This window comes from Mus caroli, unplaced genomic scaffold (genome assembly GCF_978045245.1).
Source record: "Mus caroli unplaced genomic scaffold, Mus_caroli_1 scaffold_1, whole genome shotgun sequence".
Classification (NCBI taxonomy): domain Eukaryota; kingdom Metazoa; phylum Chordata; class Mammalia; order Rodentia; family Muridae; genus Mus; species Mus caroli.
In genome coordinates this window covers 164,271,897-164,294,081 of record NW_028227256.1, presented here as the reverse complement: position 1 = coordinate 164,294,081, position 22,185 = coordinate 164,271,897, and the positions used below count along the sequence as shown (strand labels likewise).

Sequence of the window (22,185 nt, the reverse complement as noted above, 5' to 3'; positions counted from 1 at the left end):
TCTTGGGCTTTTTCTTTGGGCCTTTTTCTTCTGTTTGTTTGTTTCTATTCTGGTTTGTTTAGTTTTGCTCTATTTTATTATTTTTATATGCCTGTTTATTTTCTAAGGAGAGACAGAAAGGATGTGGATTCAGAAGAGATGAGAGGTGGGGGGTGGATCTTGGAGGAATTAAGGGAAGGAAGACTATAATCTGAATATATCATATGAAAAAATCACTTTCAATTGTAGAAAAATAAAATAGTTAAAAATTTAAACAGTCACTTGGAATAAGGTTTTCAGTTGGTACTTTACTTTCTGTTAGCTGCTATGGTTAGTCAAGTATTCATAATAAATTTTAGAGTGCTCAGGATGCAAAAAGCCCTGATTTATATCACCCATGATTGGAAGGGGAGATTAATGAAGGAATAAAATAGAAAGTATAAGTTCTCAGTGAGTAAAGGGAAAGATAGAAAAAGTAAAATGAAGAGCTAGAAGAGAAAAATGTTGAGAAAAGAAGATACAATACAAAACAGAACAAATAAGCAAAAGTAAATAAGAAGGTGCTAGCAACCCTTTCCTCCTTTAATTGAAAATGGATTCTTTTCTCAAATAATATATTCTGGTTACAGTTTCCCCTCCCTCTACTCCTTCTGGTTCTTCCTCACTTCCCCTCCTATCTTGTTCTACTCTCTTTCTGTCTCACTTGAGAAAATAGCAGGCTTCTAATAGATAACAACAAAACATGACAAAATAAAATAGAACAAGACAAAACAAAAACCATCACATCAAAGTTGTATAGAACAACCAATTTAACTTATCCCCAACTAGTTTACAAATGAATGAGACTCAGAATATGGTTATTTTATTTGGCTTTGACAATTACTGGTGGTAACCCTTATCTAATTTTGTAACTGCTGGCCTGGCTACCTCCACAGCAGAGTTCCCTAAATACTTGGTGTTTCTCCTGGTCATGCACTCATGGTCCATCTCCTCTCATGGCACCATTTTCTCTGTCCTCCTTACTCTCCTTTTCTCCTGCTCAACCAGGTAACTCAAAGCCTGCCTACTTCTAATCCCTCTATTAATTGGCTGTAGCCATTTTTACTTAACCAATAGTTTTAAATTAAGGAACAGGTTTGCACAACAAAAGCAGGTAAATGAGAGAATTAACTCCTAGGCAACTAGATCTTCACGTACAGAATTTAGCATTACCATACAGAGCAATAGACCAAACTTCAACAGTCCCTTTTTTGTCTGAATAAAAAAGCCTCTTTCTCTCATAATAATAAACAACATATGGTAGAAACACTTATGAAACAATTATGAAAAGTAGATAAGAGTTACATTCAAAAATTTCAGTCTCTTTGTATTTGTCAACTCAGAAAAATGTATTCGATTATCTATCCTATCCTCATGAGTTTAGAGTTTCTATCAATTTCTATCCTTAACTTGTATTATCATCCTAAAAATATCCCTTTAGACATAGAACACCTTAAATTCTAAACAAATTAAGCTTACCGTAGGACTGTAACTATCTGGCCTTCAATCCCATCAGAGGCCTGAGAAAGAAAGAAATATTACCTGAGTATGCAGGAAGTGCAGGGATGCAACTTCCAATAATTTTAGGAATGACAGAGACAACTGACTACCTGAATAGTCCCCAATATTCTTTATAATGTTGGAGCATCTATCTTCAGGCTTCTGGCCCAGAATATCTGACAAACCTTTTGTGAAGTAGGAATTGTGAAGGACTTGAGTACTCTGTACCAGCAGAGCTTGGCTGTGACTTTACTGCATCTATTTGTCCTTTCTGGACAGCATTCTGTCTGCAGATGAAGCTAGGGCATTTTCTTTGGCCGGGTGTTTAGCCTACCACAAATGAAGTCATCTCCAAATGGAGATCCTTTGATGCTCATCATCTTCTTCCAAGTCAAATGGTGGCTGCCAGGAACTGACATGTCTCAATGTCAAAAAAAAAAAAAAAAGACTTAAACTGACTTTTTAAAAATCTTTAAATGTCATATTCTGTGAGTCTCTGAGGTTTTTGAAGACCATCTACCTCTTCATAGCATATCTGAACAAGCAAATATTGCCTGTCTCTAACTACTAATTATTTTTTAAACCCAGGATTTCTGTGACAATTCAGACTAGTATCTGACTTGAACGTGAGTTTGATGATCTGACCATTAGCTTTCATTTCTCAACTATATAGACCAGTTTGCAATAGCAGCTATTAGAAGGACTAAACTCTATACCTTTAAATGAGTTGTATAGGCATAATACCTATATAAAAGTTGAAACATAAATATATTATATTGTAAAAAATTAATCTTACATTTTTGTATCAATATACAAAGATTCATACCATGGAAAATCTTAAACAATAATCTATATCAATGTAAACAAAATAGCATTATTTGAGAATAGCAATACCTCTAAGTTTAAAAGTAGATTCAATAATCTACCCCTTTATTTTATATTCCTATATGATAATTCTATACCCCCTTTTTCTCAATCCTCTTGCTTTCATCTAAGAAAGAAAGAAGGGCAGAGAAAAGGAAAGGAAAGGAAAGATAGAAATCCCTGAGTCTAAGCTCCCTATTTTGTTTCCTCCCTCTCCAAGACCATAATTATTTATAATCATTCCCTATAATGACAGCATAATTAATAAATGACCAAAAACATTTAATTGAGGGAGCTCAAAAGGAAATTGGAGAAATGAATTAAGTCAAAAGAAAGCTAGCTGTCATCATTTGCTGGCCAGTCTCTTGGTGTTGAGAAAGTTCAGGCTTAAGTGAAGTCCTGACTGGGTCAGTCTGTAAAGCTGGATGAATTGAGATCACCTGTGGTCAGAAGCTTTCTGGAAACTGTGCTGGAAGCACGTCTCTCTGGGAAACAGCATCAGAGCACTCTAAGGCAGGCTCAAGCATCCTAGCATCCTTGAGGGTCGATCTTGTCAGGGCTGCTTTCTTGGCCTTCCATTCTGCAACAAAATAAAACAAAGCAACCCAACAGAAGGAAAACAGCACCAAGAAATGTCTCAGTAATCACAGATCTGCTCATTCACATGCACATGTCACATAAAAATACTAAAAGCTGAAAATTATAATATCTATACAGCAAACCTGGTGCAGATCCATGTAGGGCTTGGGTATGCTGCTACTGTCTCTGAGTTCATGTGAGTTTGCTCAGTTTATTTAAAGGGCCTTGTTCTCCTGGTGTCCTCCATCCCCTCTGGCTGTGTTTGCCTTTTCTTCCACAGGATCCCCTGACTTTTGGAATGGGGGAGGGAATTTGATGGAGACATCACATTTAGACCTTTGTGTTCCAAGGTGTCTCTGTCTCCTGTCTCTGTCTGTCTGTTTCTCTGTCTCTGTCTCTGTCTCTGTCTCTCTCTCTCTCTCTCTCTCTCTGTCTCTCTCTCTCTCTCTCTCTCTCTCTGCATATGTGTGTGTGTGTGTGTGTGTGTGTGTGTGTGTATGCCTAATCTATCTCTGTGGGTCTCTAAAAACAAATGAAGCAAACTTCAGTTATAAAAATGCTACCAAATTAGAAAATAGCTTTAACGATCACTACAAAGTACAGATAAAGCTAAGTTCTTCCTACCACAGAATATGCCCATCCATACCTATGTAATCCCATCACTACACATGCCCAAGGAGGACAGATGCCACATCCAGGAAAGTGCTGCTGGGGAAGACGAAAGCAGATGAAGGTAAGCACCCACAGAGCCTTGGCTGGTACTTAACCTTGCGAGTGTATCTACTAGCATCTCACACTAGAGATTTTCACACTAGCACTTCCAAACTAGTTTTACTTAAAGATACACTAACAAGTGAAATTGGCTCAGTAGTGACCATTGAGGAAATTTGTGAATAGTGCAACCAGTAAGGGGGTGGATCCAGGAGGACTCTGTCTCCCTGGAGCAGGGGCTTAACACATTCATTATATCCCAGGACACCCCTACCTATTGCCCTCTACAGACAGCTGAGAAGCACTGCCCTGTGTTGTTTTGTGTACAGTTGTGTCCTTTGACTGGTTGGAGAGCTGATCAGAAGAGAATCCATACCCTTCACAGTTCTCGGTAGGTTGCACTGAAGCAGGATGGTAATGAGACTTCTTTCTAAGCAGGACAAAGCTAGAACTGCCATTTGTACTTACAACAGAAGTGGCATACTTTTGTATGAACTGACTGGGGAACCACCTTGCTGTGATAGCATGAACAGACACAGGATTGTATTCCAGTGTATGGACTATTTTTAGAAACCTAAGTTGTAAAACTTGTAATTAACTCTGCTATTTAAATATATGTTTAACTCACTTTTTATGGGGGGATTATTTTTCATAAAGAAACAAAACTCAGTACATTGTGCTTATGATATGAGGAAATTTAATTAGAATGTGTATTGACTGAATACTGGCTCAATTCTTCTAGACATCAGCTACCATACTATAATACTTTTGCTTACAGTTCTTTTTCTTGATTTTCATTTCATCACCTATATCATTACAATATAGATGAATGTTACACATTCTATACCTCAGGATCCCATCTTCCAAGAGATAAATGGAATAAAATATTCTCCTGTAGAAATATATGCAGAACATACACAGAGATAAAGAGTGGGAAACATGGAGACGGGGAGACCAGGCACACAAAGCTTTACAAAATCCAGGAAATAAAACTGGAGTGAAACCCTATTAAGAACAGCAGAGAAGGCATGGCAATGGTTCTCAAATCTACACCAACAGGTCCCTATTTGCTTCAATTCATTCAAGCGATTAAGCTTCTAATTCCAAGATTATTTCCTTTAATGCAAACTGTTCAATCATTTCTGCCCTGACAAGTCACTCCTGCTGCTGTATTACGAATCATTGACATCATGTACTCTATGACAGCCATTTTGGGTTTGTGAAAACTAAGCTGAAGAAAAATGGCAACAAGACTCTGCTTTGTGGTGAGCCATCCCAAAATAATGAACCTAATCCATGAGAAAGCAAAGGGGACAACATGTACACTTATACTTCAAACATACAGAAGCTCAATTCTCTGCCAAGCCAAGGATCCAAGTTATATTTGATTTCTCTCTATCTAGGTTAGTTACTTGTCTTTTCTATTTCAGAAAAGAGTTCTATAAATGGTTTAGGGTGGAAATAGTCCTCAGTTATAACTCCAGAATTATCTACATCCAAGGAAGTAGTTTACACACAAGGATAGGAAAAACAATTTCAAGAGATGGTGTTTGCTTTAAATAGAAGAAAATTGGGAGAAGACACAGGGAGAGAGTTTCTGTTCTTCCAAATATAGCCCATCAAAGGGGAAAGGAGAGCCTGGTGCATGGGAAAAAATAACAAAGAAAATAAGATAAGTACAGACTGGGATAAAAAACTGTGGTTTTCAGGTCTCAGTGACCTGAGGAACTCTGTGGCATCATCTACCTTCTATAACTTCTGATGCACTTAACAGGAAGAAACTAAAGGAAAACATAAAATTAGATCATTACAATACTGTACAACATTGCATGGTGAAACTAAAATATGATTGTTTGAAGAGCTGTGTGCTTGGGTCTTCTCTGTTTCTTTTATGTCAACGTGTGGTATGTTAGGACTATCTTCCTATGCAACATTTTTTTTCTGCTGTTCTGTATCACGAGTGTCAACCAACAAAAAGGCATCTCAGTATACAACACTGTTCACATTCTCATGTTTACCTAGGATCTTGAGATGCATCATTGGGTTCCTTGACTGTAGATCTCCCTGATTTTTTTGAACAGGAACCCTTTTGAGCTATAAGCTTTACTTGAAGAAGGACGACTTTGCCAGTATACACAATGTTCTAGTGGGTTGTATTCCTGTTTTCATTTGATTCTGGGAATTTTCACATTTGTGCTCTGAATGCTTCAGTGAACCTCTATTCATTCAGGGGATCATTGCCCTCTCACACCTAAGGCTCAGGGAACATTGCAGAACAGGGGGCAGAAGATTGTAAGAGCCAGAGGCTTGAAGAAGAAGAAGGAGACAGAAGGAGAAGGAAGGAGAAGGAAGAAGAAGGAGGAGGTGGAAAGGGAGAGGGGGGAGAAGCAGGAAGAAAGAGAAGGAGGGGGAGGAGGAGGAGGAGGAACCATCGATGTGAGAATCAGCAACAGAATACAAGAGATGGAAGAGAGAATCTCAGGCACAGAAGATTCCATAGAGAGCATCAGCACAACAATCAAAGAAAATGGAAAATGCAAAAAGATCCTAACTCAAAACATCCAGGAAATCCAGGACACAATGAGAAGACCAAACCTATGGATTATAGGAGTAGATGAGAATGAAAATTTTCAACTTAAAGGGCCAGGAAATATCTTCAACAAAATTATAGAAGAAAACTTCCCAAACCTAAAGAAAGAGATACCCATGAACATACAAGAAGCCTACAGAACTCCAAATAGACTGGACCAGAAAAGAAATTCCTCCTGATACATAATAATCAGAACAAAAAAATGCACTAAATGAAGATAGAATATTAAAAGCAGTAAGGGAAAAGGGTCAAGTAACATATAAAGGCAGGCCTATCAGAATTACACCAGACTTTTCACCAGAGACAATGAAAGCCAGAGGATCCTGGACATTGTTATACTGACACTAAGAGAACACAAATGCCAGCCCAGGCTACTATACCCAGCCAAACTTTCAATTACCATAGACAGAGAAACCAAAGTATTCCATGACAAAACCAAATTCAGACCTTATCTTTCTACGAATCCAGCTCTTCAAAGGATAATAACAGAAAAAAAAAATACAAGGATGGAAACCACACCCTAGAAAAAGCAAGAAAATAATCCTTCAACAAATCTAAAAAAAGACAGTCACAAGAACAGAATGCCAACTCTAACAACAAAAATGAACGAAAGCAACAATTACTTTTCCTTAATATCTCTTAATATCAATGGACTCAATTCCACAATAAAAAGACATAGACTAACAGACTGGCTATACAGACAGGACCCAACAGTTTGCTGCTTACAGGAAACCCATCTCAGGGGAAAAGACAGACACTACCTCAGAATGAAAGGCTGGAAAACAATTTTACAAGCAAATGGTCTGAAGAAATAAGCTGGAGTAGCCATTGTAATATCGAATAAAATCGACTTCCAACCCAAAGTTATCAAAAAAGACAAGGAGGCACTCTTCATACTCATCAAAGGTAAAATCCTCCAAGAGGAACTCTCAATTCTGAATATCTATGCTCCAAATGCAAGGGCAGCCACATTCACTAAAGAAACTTTAATAAAGCTCAAAGCACACATTGCACCTCACACAATAATAGTGGGAGACTTCAACACAACACTTTCATCAATGAACAAATCATGGAAACAGAAACTAAACAGGGACACAGTGAAACTAACAGAGGTTATGAAACATGGATTTAACAGATATCTACAGAACATTTTATCCTGAAACAAAAGAATATACCTTCTTCTCAGCACCTCGTGGTACCTTCTCCAAAACTGCCCATGTAACTGGTCACAAAACAGGTCTCAACAAATACAAAAATATTGAAATTGTCCCATGCATCCTATCAGATCACCATGGACTAAGGCTGATCTTCAATAACAACATAAATAATAGAAAGCCAACATTCACGTGGAAACTGAACAACACTCTTCTCAATGATACCTTGGTCAAGGAAGGAATAAGGAAAGAAATTAAAGACTTTTTAGAGTTTAATGAAAATGAAGCCACAACATACCCAAACTTATGGGACATGATGAAAGCATTTCTAAGAGGGAAACTCATAGCTCTGATTGCCTCCAAGAAGAAACTAGAGAGAGCACACACTAGCAGCTTGACAACATACCTAAAAGCTCTAGAACAAAATGAAGCAAATTCACCCAAGAGGAGTAGAGGGCAGGAAATAATGAAATGCAGGAACGAATTCAAACAATTGAAAACAAGAACTATTCAGAATCAACCATATGAGGAGCTGGTTCTTTGAGAAAAACAACAAGATAGATAAACCATTAGCCAGACTCACTAGAGGGCACAGGGACAGCATCCTTATTAACAAAATCAGAAATGAAAAGGGTGACATAAGAACAGTTCCTGAAGAAATCCAAAACACCATCAGATCCTTCTACAAAAGGATATACTCAACAAAACTGGAGAACCTGGATGAAATGGACAAATTTCATTCAGACAAATACCAGGTACCAAAGTTAAATCAGGATCAAGTTAATGATTTAAACAGTCCTACATCCCCTAAAGAAATAGAAGCAGTCATTAATAGTCTCCCAACCAAAAAAAGCCCAGGACCAGATGGGTTCAGTGCAGAGTTCTATCAGACCTTCAAAGAAGATCTAATTCCAGTCCTTCACAAACTATTACACAAAATAGAAGCAGAAGGTACTCTACCCAATTCATTCTATGAAGCCACAATTACTCTGATACATAATCCACAGAAATACCCAACAAAGATAGAGAACTTCAGACCAATTTCCCTTATGAATATCCATGCAAAAATACTCAATAAAATTCTCACTAAACTAATACAAGAACACATCAAAACAATCATCCATCCTGACCAAGTAGGTTTATTCCAGGGAAGCAGGGATGGTTTAATATATAGAAATCCATCAATGTAGTCCGTTATATAAACAAACTCAAAGACAAAAACCACATGATCTTCTCCTTAGATGCTGAGAAAACATTTGACAAAATCCAACACCCATTCATGATAAAAGTCTTGGAAAGATCAGGAATTCGAGGCCCATACCTAAACATGATAAAAGCAGTAGCCAACATCAAAGTAAATGGTGAGAAGCTGGAAGCAATCCCATTAAAATCAGGGACTAGACAAGGCTGCCCACTGTCTCTATACCTATTCAACATAGTATTAGAAGTCCTAGACAGAGCAATTAGACAACAAAAGGAGATCAAGGGGATACAAATTGGAAAGGAAGAAGTCAAAATATCACTTTTTGCCAATGATATGATAGTATATATAAGTGACCCTAAAAATTCCACCAGAGAACCCCTAACCCTGATAAACAGATTCAGTGAAATAGCTGGATATAAAATTAACTCAAACAAGTCAATGGCCTTTCTGTACATAAAGAATAAACAGGCTGAGAAAGAAATTAGGGAAACAACACCCTTCTCAATAGTCACAAGTAATATAAAATACCTTGGTGTGACTCTAACTAAGGAAGTGAAAGATCTGTATGATAAGAACTTCAAGTCTCTGAAGAAAGAAATTAAAGAAGATCTCAGAAGATGGAAAGATCCCCCATGCTCATGGATTGGAAGGACCAATACAGTAAAAATGGCTATCTTGCCAAAAGCAATCTACAGATTCAAAGGAATCCCCATCGAAATTCCAACTCAATTCTTCAACGAATTAGACAGGGCAATCTACAAATTCATCTGGAATAACAAAAAACCTAGGATAGCAAAAACTCTTCTTAAGGATAAAAGAATCTCTGGTGGAATCACCATGCCTGACCTAAAGCTTTACTACAGAGCAATTGTGATAAAAAAAAATGCATGGTACTGGTATAGGGACAGACAAGTAGACCAATGGAATAGAATTGAAGACCCAGAAATTAACCCACACACCTATGGTCACTTGATCTTCAACAAGGGAGCTAAAACCATCCAGTGGAAGAAAGACAGCATTTTCATCAAATGGTGCTGGCACAACTGGTGGTTAACATGTAGAAGAATGTGAATTGATCCATTCCTATCTCCTTGTACTAAGGTCAAATCTAAGTGGATCAAGGAACTCCAAATAAAACCAGAGACACTGAAACTTATAGAGGAGAAAGTGGGGGAAAGCCTCGAAGATATGGGCACAGGGGGAAAATTCCTGAATAGAACAGTAATGGCTTGTGCTGTAAGATCGAGAATTGACAAATGGGACCTCATGAAACTGCAAAGCTTCTGCAAGGCAAAAGACACCATCAATAAGACAAAAAGGCCACCAACAGATTGGGAAAGGATCTATACCTATCCTAAATCAGATAGGGGACTAATATCCCATATATATAAAGAACTCAAGAAGGTGGACTCCAGAAAATCAAATAACCCCATTAAAAAATGGGGCTCCAGTGGACTTGCAAACTTTATATGCCCCAATATAGGGGAATGCCAGGGCCAAAAGAATGGGAATGGGTGGGTAGGGAAGTGGGGGGCGCTATGCGGGACTTTTGGGATAGCATTGGAAATGTAATTGAGGAAAATATGTAATAAAAATATTAAAAATTTAAAAAAATGGGGCTCAGAGCTAAACAAAGAATTCTCAGCTGAGGAATACCTAGCGGCTGAGAAGCACCTGAAAGAATGTTCTAAGCCTCTAATATTGGCATGGTTCCTGCTGACAAGCCAAATGAATGGTCCCTCAGAACACCGCTACACAAAGGTAAAACCCCTTCCAGGTCCAGCACATATTGCAAAATGTGTGTGTGTGTGTGTGTGTGTGTGTGTGTGTGTGTGTGTGTATGTGTCTGTGTGTGTGTGGTGGGGGATGACACTTTTTAAGATTTTAAGAGCTAGTTAGATGTATTGACTCTGCTTAGCAACCATCTTGATATATAACCACTGAGGTTGCCCCATCACCCTTGAGTAACCTAGTTAGTTGCCCCTGCAATGCTGCCCAGTTGACTCTAAACAGACAAAACCACTGTGGTGGTATGTAGAATTTTATGAGTTGATTGTGCTGTTTTGGAATACACTTCACTCTTTGGCTTTAGCATGACATAAAATGGATACATTCAAGCATGGTAACTTTTGTCTTAACTGCTATATAAATGTCATCTTCTAGCCAAAAACCACAGGGACACACTGGGCTTGCACCTGCCTGAGACTACAATGCTGTCAGTACTTCTCACAACTAAACTCTGTGAAACACAAGGTCAATCTGCAATTTCTCTTTGAACTAACATAATCTGCCTTGGCTCTTTCAAAGTTTCAAAGTAGGAACAGTTTATTCAATAAAATAACTCTGTCTTTATTCCTTTGAATAATGAACACGCTTAGCCCTTGGACACTTTTTTTCTTCCTTTCTTTATTTCATTTTCTTTTTAGAGTGAAGCTTATAGGAATATGGGATGGTTTTAGATATCTGAACACATCCATAACAACTTCATATGGGATTGTGGTGGGAAATTTATTTTTAAATACTTAGGATATTTTATATGGCCAAAATAGAATCCTGATTTTTTTTTTTAAAAAATGTAGTTTTAACTACCAGGAATGATAGAGCATGCCTGTCAGCCCAGCACTTGGAGGCAGATGCAAGAAGATTGTTTCAAGGTCTCTCAATCCATCCATTTATCAAACAATCATACCAGTTTTAAGCATGTAACTAGTTATAGAGATCAATACCTTAATTGTCAAAAACACTTCCTACTTACTTCACTGAGAATATGTTATGGTAGGTGCACTGTAGTATTTTTCTCCTGACTTTTTCTTGGTGTGTCTGAGTGTAATATATTTGTTTCACATTTATTATTCTTTCATCATATGAAAATAGGACCTAACTTATATCAGCATTTAAGCATTATTAACTTCCCATCATAACATTGAGTTTTTCCATATCAAGAGGTAGGGACATATCATCTTGGAATTATACTTCTTCTGTGGAGAGGAAGCCTTTCAACCAAATGCAGGATAACTCTCACATGAGTGGATCTCATTGCTTCATCTGGACATCAAGTGTGGTTTAAGGAGATGTGCGGGCTGACATGTTAACAGAGGAAGATTTGTGATGCTCTGTTGTCCCTTCGCTGATGAAGGGACTCCAGATACTAGGGAAGCACCAATTATACCTAATCTAGTATGCACTGAGCCTACTCCTCTTTGCCTGGGTGAAAACACAGGTGCTCGGTGTTTGGTTAGAATAATTGCCCTGACCCAGGTGTGTAAGAAAGTTTCTAAAGACATAACGCCTCGTGACGTCAGAAAGCACGGGCAAGGAGCTGGAACTCGCCCAGGCTCAAGTGAAATCCTCGATTGGACTGTGGCGTTCCGGCTGCCTCGGTTTCTGCTATTATCAGGTCCCACTCACAGTCCCGGTGGCCCTATGGTGGGCCCGTGCCCGTTCGGGCGGAGACGGAGGCGGCGCCGGAGGCCACCGGGCTCGGCGAGTGCTACCTCGGTCAAGGCCATGGCTCCGTGGTTGCAGCTGGAGAAGGCGGCCTGGCGCTGGGCGGAGATGGTGCGGCCCGAAGAGGTGTCGCAGGAGCACATCGAGACCGCTTACCGCATCTGGCTGGAGCCGTGTATCCGAGGCGTGTGCAGAAGAAACTGCAGAGGAAACCCGAATTGCTTGGTTGGCATTGGCGAGCACATTTGGTTAGGAGAGATAGATGAGAATAGTTTCCATAGCATTGATGATCCCAACTGTGAGAGGAGGAAAAAGAATTCCTTTGTGGGCTTGACTAACCTGGGAGCCACCTGTTACGTCAACACCTTTCTCCAGGTGTGGTTCCTCAATTTGGAGCTTCGGCAGGCGCTGTACTTATGCCCCAGCACCTGCAGTGATTACCCGAAGGGAGACGGGATCCATGGAGGAAAAGATTATGAGCCTCAGACAATTTGTGAGCATCTTCAGTACTTGTTTGCTTTGTTGCAAAACAGTAACAGACGATACATTGATCCTTCAGGATTTGTTAAAGCCTTGGGCTTGGATACTGGGCAGCAGCAGGATGCACAAGAGTTTTCCAAGCTCATTATGTCGCTGTTGGAAGACACTTTGTCTAAACAGAAGAACCCGGATATTCGGAATGTCGTGCAGCAGCAGTTCTGTGGAGAATATGCCTATGTGACTGTGTGCAATCAGTGTGGCCGAGAGTCTAAGCTTGTATCGAAGTTCTATGAACTGGAGTTAAACATCCAAGGCCACAAGCAGTTAACAGACTGCATTTCAGAGTTCCTGAAGGAAGAACGATTAGAAGGAGACAATCGATACTTCTGTGAAAACTGTCAGAGCAAACAGAATGCTACACGGAAAATCCGACTTCTGAGCCTCCCTTGCACTCTGAACTTGCAGCTGATGCGTTTCGTGTTTGACAGGCAAACTGGACACAAGAAGAAGCTCAATGCATACATCGGCTTCTCAGAGAGTCTAGATATGGAGCCTTATGTGGAGCACAAAGGCGGGTCCTTCGTGTACGAGCTCAGTGCCATCCTCATCCACAGAGGAGTCAGCGCCTATTCTGGCCACTACATCGCACATGTGAAAGACCCTCAGTCTGGAGAATGGTACAAGTTCAATGACGAGGACATAGAGAAGATGGAGGGCAAGAAGCTTCAGCTAGGGATTGAGGAAGATCTAGCAGAACCTTCTAAATCCCAGACCCGTAAACCCAAGTGTGGCAAAGGAACTCACTGCTCCCGAAATGCATACATGCTGGTTTATAGGCTGCAAGCCCAGGAAAAGAACCACACAATTGTTCAAGTCCCAGCCTTTCTCCAAGAGCTGGTAGATCGCGATAATTCCAAATTTGAGGAGTGGTGTGTAGAAATGGCCGAGATGCACAAGCAGAGTGTGGACAAAGGCAAAGCGAAGCACGAGGAGGTGAAGGAGCTGTACCAAAGGTTGCCTGCTGGAGCTGAGCCCTATGAGTTTGACTCTCTTGAATGGCTGCAGAAGTGGTTGGATGAGTCAACACCCACCAAACCAATTGATAATAATGCTTGCCTGTGTTCCCACGACAAGCTTCATCCTGATAAAATATCAATTATGAAGAGAATATCGGAATATGCGGCTAATATTTTCTATAGTCGATATGGAGGAGGTCCAAGACTAACTGTGAAAGCCCTTTGTAAGGACTGTGTTGTGGAACGCTGTCGTGTACTGTGCCTGAAGAATCAGCTGAATGAAGATTACAAAGCTGTCAACAATTTGCTGAAAGCGACAATGAAGGGCAGTGATGGATTTTGGGTAGGAAAGTCTTCCTTGCGTAGCTGGCGCCAGCTGGCTCTTGAACAACTAGATGAGCAAGATGGTGAGGCGGAGCAAAGCAACGGGAAGATAAACGGGAGCACCTTCAATAAAGATGACTCAAAGGAAGAAAAGAAAGAGGAGGAATTAAATTTTAATGAAGACATTCTGTGTCCTCATGGAGAGTTAAGCATATCTGAAAATGAAAGAAGGCTGGTTTCTCAGGAGGCTTGGAGCAAGCTGCAGCAGTACTTCCCAAAGGCTCCTGAGTTCCCAAGTTATAGAGAGTGCTGTTCGAAGTGCAAGATACTAGAACGAGAAGGTGAAGAAAATGAAGCCTTGCATAAGATGATAGCAAATGAGCAGAAGACCTCACTTCCAAACTTGTTCCAGGACAAAAACAGACCATGTCTCAGTAACTGGCCAGAGGACACGGATGCTCTCTATATTGTGTCGCACTTCTTTTTAGATGAATGGCGGAAATTTGTTAGAAAGCCTGCAAGGTCTGCTCCTGTGTCGTCAATTGGGAATGCTGCCCTTCTGTGTCCACATGGAGGACTCATGTTTACATTTCCTTCCCTCACCAAAGAAGACTCGAAACTTATAGCTCTCATATGGCCCAGCGAATGGCAAATGATTCAAAAGCTCTTTCTTGTGGATAAAGTAATTAAAATCACAAGAATTGAAGTGAGAGACGTGAATCCTTCTCAAACACAGTATATTTCTGAACCTAGTCTCTGTCCAGATTGCAGAGAAGGTCTGCTGTGCCAGCAGCAGAGGGACCTTCGAGAGTATACCCAAGCCACCATCTATGTCCACAAGGTTGTGGATAACAAAAAGGTGATGAAGGACTCGGCTCCCGAGTTGAATGTGAGTAGTTCTGAGACGGAAGAAGACAAGGAGGAAGCTAAGCCAGATGGGGAGAAAGACCCTGACTTCAATCAAAGCAATGGAAGTACCAAGCGACAGAAGACATCCCAACAGGGCTATGTGGCCTACCAGAAGCAGGTCGTCCAGAGGAGCACGAGACACAGGAAGTTTCGGAGTGAGAAGGCACTGTTGGTGTCTGCCAACCAGACGTTAAAAGAATTGAAGATTCAGCCACAGGATTTTGAGACTGCTGGTGAGTGGAACACAGCTTCTGCTCCAGTCCAATCACGCGGGACCCGAGACTGCTCTGGTTGGGGAGGCAGAAATCCGGCCTACATAGGGCCACAAGCCTCTTCCGGTCAGAAAAGCACCTGGGAAGCTAGGGCGCAGGGTCGGCAGACACTCGCCAGCTACCCACATCACCCGCCACAGGATCTTAAGACTTCTGGTGAGTGGAACACAGCTTCTGCTCCAATCCAATTGCGCGCGGGACCTGAGACTGCATTAGTTAGGGAAGCAGAAACCGGCCTGAATAGGGCCACAGGCCTCATCTGGCCGGATCAGCACCAGGGGAGCTAGAGCGCAGGGTCGGCTGACACTCGCCAGCTACCCACAACACCCGCCACAGGATCTTAAGACTTCTGGAGAGTGGAACACAGCTTCTGCTCCAATCCAATTGCGCGCGGGACCTGAGACTGCATTAATCAGGGAAGCAGAAAACCGGCCTGAGTAGGACCACAGGCCTCTTCCGGCTGGACCAGCACCGGGGTACCGCCAGCTACCCACAACCCCAGCCACAGGATTTTGAGACTGCTGGTGAGTGGAACACAGCTTCTGCTCCAATCTTTAAACAGTGACAACGACAACAACTAACCCCAGAGATTACCAGATGGCGAAAGGTAAACGTAATAATCTTACTAACAGAAACCAAGACCACTCACCATCATCAGAACCCAGCACTCCCACTTCGCCCAGTCCAGGGCACCCCAACACACCGGAAAAGCTAGACACGGATCTAAAAGCATATCTCCTGATGATGATAGAGGACTTCAAGAAGGACTTTAATAACACACTTAAAGAAATACAAAGGAACACTGGTAAACAGGTAGAAGACAGTAAAGAGGAAGCACAAAAATCCCTTAAAGAATTGCAGGAGAACACTGCTAAAGAGTTACAAATCCTTAAAGAAAAACAGGATAACATAATCAAACAGGTAGAAGTCCTTAATGAAAACAGGAAAACACATCCAAACAGATGATGGAAATGAACAAAACCATACTAGACCTAAAAAGGGAAGTAGACACAATAAAGAAAACCCAAAATGAGGCAACACTGGAGATAGAAACCCTAGGAAAGAAATCTGGAACCATAGATACCAGCATCAGCAACAGAATACAAGAGATGGAAGAGAGAATCTCAGGTGCAGAAGATTCCATAGAGAACATCAGCACAACAATCAAGGAAAATGTAAAATGCAAAAAGATCCTAACTCAAAACATCCAAGAAATACAGGACACAATGAGAAGACCAAACCTACGGATAATAGGAGTGGATGAGAATGAAGATTTTCAACTCAAAGGACCAGCAAACATCTTCAACAAAATTATAGAAGAAAACATCCCAAATCTAAAGAAAGAGATGCCCATGAACATACAAGAAGCCTACAGAACTCCAAATAGACTGGACCAGAAAAGAAATACCTCCCGACACATAATAATCAGAACAACAAATGCTCTAAATAAAGATAGAATACTAAAAGCAGTAAGAGAAAAAGGCCAAGTAACATATAAAGGCAAGCCTATCAGAATTACACCAGATTTTTCACCAGAGACTATGAGAGCCAGAAGATCCTGGACGGATGTTATACAGACACTAAAAGAACACAAATTCCAGCCCAGGCTACTATACCCAGCCAAACTCTCAATTAACATAGATGGAGAAACCAAAGTATTCCACGACAAAACCAAATTCACGAATTATCTCTCCACGAATCCAGCCCTTCAAAGGATAATAACAGAAAAAAACCAATACAAGGACAGGAACCACGCCCTAGAAACAACAAGAAGGTAATCCCTCAACAAACCTAAAAGAAGACAGCCACAAGAACAGAATGCCAACTTTAACAACAAAAATAACAGGAAACAACAATTACTTTTCCTTAATATCTCTTAATATCAATGGACTCAACTCCCCGATAAAAAGACATAGACTAACAAACTGGATACAAAAACAAGACCCAACATTTTGCTGCTTACAGGAAACTCATCTCAGAGAAAAAGATAGACACTACCTCAGAATGAAAGGCTGGAAAACAATTTTCCAAGCAAATGGTATGAAGAAACAAGCTGGAGTAGCCATTCTAATATCTGATAAGATTGACTTCCAACCCAAAGTCATCAAAAAAGACAGGGAGGGACACTTCATACTCATCAAAGGTAAAATCCTCCAAGAGGAACTATCAATCCTGAATATCTATTCTCCAAATACAAAGGCAGCCACATTCATTAAAGAAACTTTAGTAAATCTCAAAGCACACATTGCACCTCATACAATAATAGTGGGAGACTTCAACACACCACTTTCACCAATGGACAGATCATGGAAACAGAAACTAAACAGGGACACAGTGAAACTAACAGAAATTATGAATCAAATGGATCTGGCAGATATCTACAGAACATTCTATCCTAAAACAAAAGGATATACCTTCTTCTCAGCACCTCATGGTACCTTCTCCAAAATTGACCACATAATTGGTCACAAAACAGGCCTCAACAGATACAAAAATATTGAAATTGTCTCATGCATCCTATCAGATCACCATGGACTAAGGCTGATCTTCAATAACAAAATAAATAATAGAAAGCCAACCTTCACATGGAAACTGAACAACACTCTTCTCAATGATACCTTGGTCAAGGAAGGAATAAAGAAAGAAATTAAGGACTTTTTAGAGTTCAATGAAAATGAAGCCACAACATACCCAAACTTATGGGACGCAATGAAAGCATTTCTAAGAGGAAAACTCATAGCTCTGAGTGCCTCCAAAAGGAAACTAGAGAGAGCACACATTAACAGCTTGACAACATACCTAAAAGCACTAGAACAAAAGGAAGCAAATTCGCCCAAGAGGAGTAGACTGCAGGAAATAATCAAACTCAGGGGCGAAATCAACCAAGTGGAAACAAGAAAAACTATTCAAAGAATCAACCAATCAAGGAGCTGGTTCTTTGAGAAAATCAACAAGATAGATAAACCCTTAGCCAGACTCACTAGAGGGCACAGGGAAAGCATCCTAATTAACAAAATCAGAAATGAAAAAGGAGACATAACAACAGATCCTGAAGACATCCAAAACACCATCAGATCCTTCTACCAAAGGCTATACTCAACAAAACTGGAGAACCTGGATGAAATGGAGAAGTTCCTAGACAGATACCAGGTACCAAAGTTGAATCAAGATCAGGTTAATGATCTAAACAGCCCTATATCCCCCAAAGAAATAGAAGCAGTCATTAATAGTCTCCCAACTAAAAAAAGCCCAGGAACAGATGGGTTTAGTGCAGAGTTCTATCAGACCTTCAAAGAAGATCTAATCCCAGTTCTTCACAAACTATTCCACAAAATAGAAACAGAAGGTACTTTACCCAACTCATTCTATGAAGCCACAATTACTCTGATACCTAAACCACAAAAAGACCCAACAAAGATAGAAAACTTCAGACCAATATCCCTTATGAATATTGATGCAAAAATCCTCAATAAAGTTCTTGCTAACCGAATCCAAGAACACATCAAAACAATCATCCATCCTGACCAAGTAGGTTTCATCCCAGGGATGCAGGGATGGTTCAATATACGGAAATCCATCAACGTAATCCAGTATATAAACAAACTCAAAGACAAAAACCACATGGTCATCTCGTTAGATGCGGAAAAAGCATTTGACAAGATCCAACACCCATTCATGATAAAAGTCTTGGAAAGATCAGGAATTCAAGGCCCATACCTAAACATGGTAAAAGCAATCTACAGCAAACCAGTAGCCAACATCAAAGTAAATGGTGAGAAGCTTGAAGCAATCCCTCTAAAATCAGGGACTAGACAAGGCTGTCCACTTTCTCCATACCTATTCAACATTGTACTTGAAGTCCTAGCCAGAGCAATTCGACAACAAAAGGAGATCAAAGGGATACAAATTGGAAAAGATGAAGTTAAAATATCACTCTTTGCAGATGATATGATAGTATATATAAGTGACCCTAAAAATTCCACCAGAGAACTCCTAAGCCTGATAAACAGCTTCGGTGAAGTAGCTGGATATAAAATTAACTCAAACAAATCAATGGCCTTTCTCTACACAAAGAATAAACAGGCTGAGAAAGAAATTAGAGAAACAACACCCTTCTCAATAGTCACAAATAATGTAAAATATCTTGGCGTGACTCTAACTAAGGAAGTGAAAGATCTGTATAATAAAAACTTCAAGTCTCTGAAGAAAGAAATTATAGAAGATCTCAGAAGATGGAAAGATCTCCCATGCTCATGGATTGGCAGGATCAACATTGTAAAAATGGCTATCTTGCCAAAAGCAATCTACAGATTCAATGCAATCCCCATCAAAATCCAAATCAATTCTTCAACGAATTAGAAAGTGCAATCTGCAAATTCATCTGGAATAACAAAAAACCTAGGATAGCAAAAACTCTTCTCAAGGATAAAAGAACCTCTGGTGGAATCACCATGCCGGACCTAAAGCTCTACTACAGAGCAATTGTGATAAAAACTGCATGGTACTGGTATAGTGACAGACAAATAGACCAATGGAATAGAATTGAAGACCCAGAAATGAACCCACACACCTACGGTCACTTGATCTTCGACAAGGGAGCTAAAAACATCCAGTGGAAGAAAGACAGCATTTTCAACAAATGGTGCTGGCACAACTGGTTGTTAACATGTAGAAGAATGTGAATCGATCCATTCCTATCTCCTTGTACTAAGGTCAAGTCTAAGTGGATCAAGGAACTTCACATAAAACCAGAGACACTGAAACTTATAGAGGAGAAAGTGGGGAAAAGCCTTGAAGATATGGGCACAGGGGAAAAATTCCTGAATAGAACAGTAATGGCTTGTGCTGTAAGATCGAGAATTGACAAGTGGGACCTCATGAAACTACAAAGCTTCTGCAAGGCTAAAGACACCATCAATAAGACAAAAAAACCACCAACAGATTGGGAAAGGATCTTCACCTATCCTAAATCAGACAAGGGACTAATATCCAATATATATAAAGAACTCAAGAAGGTGGACTCCAGAAAGTCAAATAACCCCATTAAAAAATGGGGCTCAGAACTGAACAAAGAATTCTCACCTGAGGAATACTGAATGGCAGAGAAGCACCTGAAAAAATGTTCAACATCCTTAATCATCAGGGAAATGCAAATCAAAACAACCCTGAGATTCCACCTCTCACCAGTCAGAATGGCTAAGATCAAAAATTCAGGTGACAGCAGATGCTTGCGAGGATGTGGAGAAAGAGGAACACTTCTCCATTGTTGGTGGGATTGCAAGCTTGTACAACCACTCTGGAAATCAGTCTGGCGGTTCCTCAGAAAATTGGACATAGTACTACCGGAGGATCCAGCAATACCTCTCCTGGGCATATATCCAGAAGATGTCCCAACCGGTAAAAAGGACACATGCTCCACTATGTTCATAGCAGCCCTATTTATAATAGCCAGAAGCTGGAAAGAACCCAGATGTCCCTCAACAGAGGAATGGATACAGAAATTATGGTACATTTACACAATGGAGTACTACTCAGCTATTAAAAAGAATGAATTTATGAAATTCCTAGCCAAATGGATGGACCTGGAGGGCATCATCTTCAGTGAAGTAACACAATCACAAAAGAACTCACACAATATGTATTCACTGATAAGTGGATATTAGCCCAAAACTTAGGATACCCAAGATATAAGATACAATTTGCTAAACGCATGAAACTCAAGAAGAATGAAGACCAAAGTGTGGACACTGTGCACCTTCTTAGAATTGGGAACAAAACACCCAGGGAAGGAGTTACAGAGACAAAGTTCGTAGCTGTGATGAAAGGATGGACCATTTAGAGACTGCTGTATCCAGGGATCCATCCCATAATCAGCTTCTAAACGCTGACACCATTGCATACACTAGCAAGATTTTGCTGAAAGGACCCAAATATAGCTGTCTCTAGTGAGAAGATGCCGGGGCCTAGCAAACACAGGAGTAGATGTTCACAGTCAGCTATTGGATGTATCACAGGGCTCCCAATCGAGAAGCTAGAGAAAGTACCCAAGGAGCTAAAGGGATCTACAACCCTATAGTTGGAACAACATGATGAACTAACCAGTACCCCGGAGCTATTGTCTCTAGCTGCATATGTATCGATAGATGGCCTAGTCGGCCATCAATGGAAAGAGAGGCCCATTGGACTTGCAAACTTTATATGCCCCAATATAGGGGAATCCCAGGGCCAAAAGAATGGGAATGGGTGGGTAGGGAAGTGGGGGGCGCTATGGGGGACTTTTGGGATATCATTGGAAATGTAATTGAGGAAAATATGTAATAAAAATATTAAAAATTAAAAAAAAAAGACTGTACCCCAAAAAAAAAAAAAGAATTGAAGATTCAGATCATGCACGCATTTTCAGTTGCTCCATTTGACCAGAATTTATCAATTGATGGAAAGATTTTAAACGACGACTGTGCCACCCTTGGTACCCTCGGCATCATTCCTGAGTCTGTCATTTTGTTAAAGGCTGATGAACCAATTGCAGACTACGCTGCAATGGATGATGTCATGCAAGTTTGTATGCCGGAAGAGGGCTTTAAAGGTACAGGCCTGCTTGGACATTAACCTTTGACCACTCGCTGACTGACCAGGAATGACCAGAAAGGAAGACGAACTTGACATGTTAGGGCATTAAAGAAAATGTGGTTTTAAGAATGAAACTCTTACCTGGCTCTTCCAAAAGACAAAAATCCATTCAAAAGAGACTGTCCCACTTGCCTTATGTCAAATAAAGCAGATTGCACTGATGGGCATCAGAAAATAAATAAATAAATAAATAAATAAATAAATAAATAAATAAATAAATAAATAAAAGTTTCTAAAGATCAACCTGCAATTCAGTAGAGCAAGCAAGGAAGGATCTTTGCACGAGGATACACCATCCAATGGGCTGATGTGTGAAAAGAGAGGAAAGACATAGGAAATGTAACCTTCTCTCTCTCTTCTAGAGATGACAGACTTTTCTGTTCTTGCTTATGAGAATGCCAGGCTCTTTGATCTCTGGACTTCAGGACTTAAACCAGCAACTCCCTCACTTCTTGTACCTTTAGCCTCAAGCAGAAGCTTCACCTCA

General features: G+C 40.3%; 1 protein-coding gene across 1 annotated transcript; it reads left to right on the top strand.

The window, feature by feature from the left end:
- The first annotated feature begins 12,043 nt into the window (after nt 1–12,043).
- On the top strand, nt 12,044–21,864 carry LOC147006188 (ubiquitin carboxyl-terminal hydrolase 48-like). Its single transcript, XM_085842662.1, has 2 exons — nt 12,044–14,988; nt 21,434–21,864. Exons 1-2 carry the CDS (start codon nt 12,044–12,046, stop codon nt 21,675–21,677), a joined length of 3,189 nt encoding a protein of 1,062 aa, XP_085698788.1. The 3' UTR covers nt 21,678–21,864.
- Nucleotides 21,865–22,185: the final 321 nt, after the last annotated feature.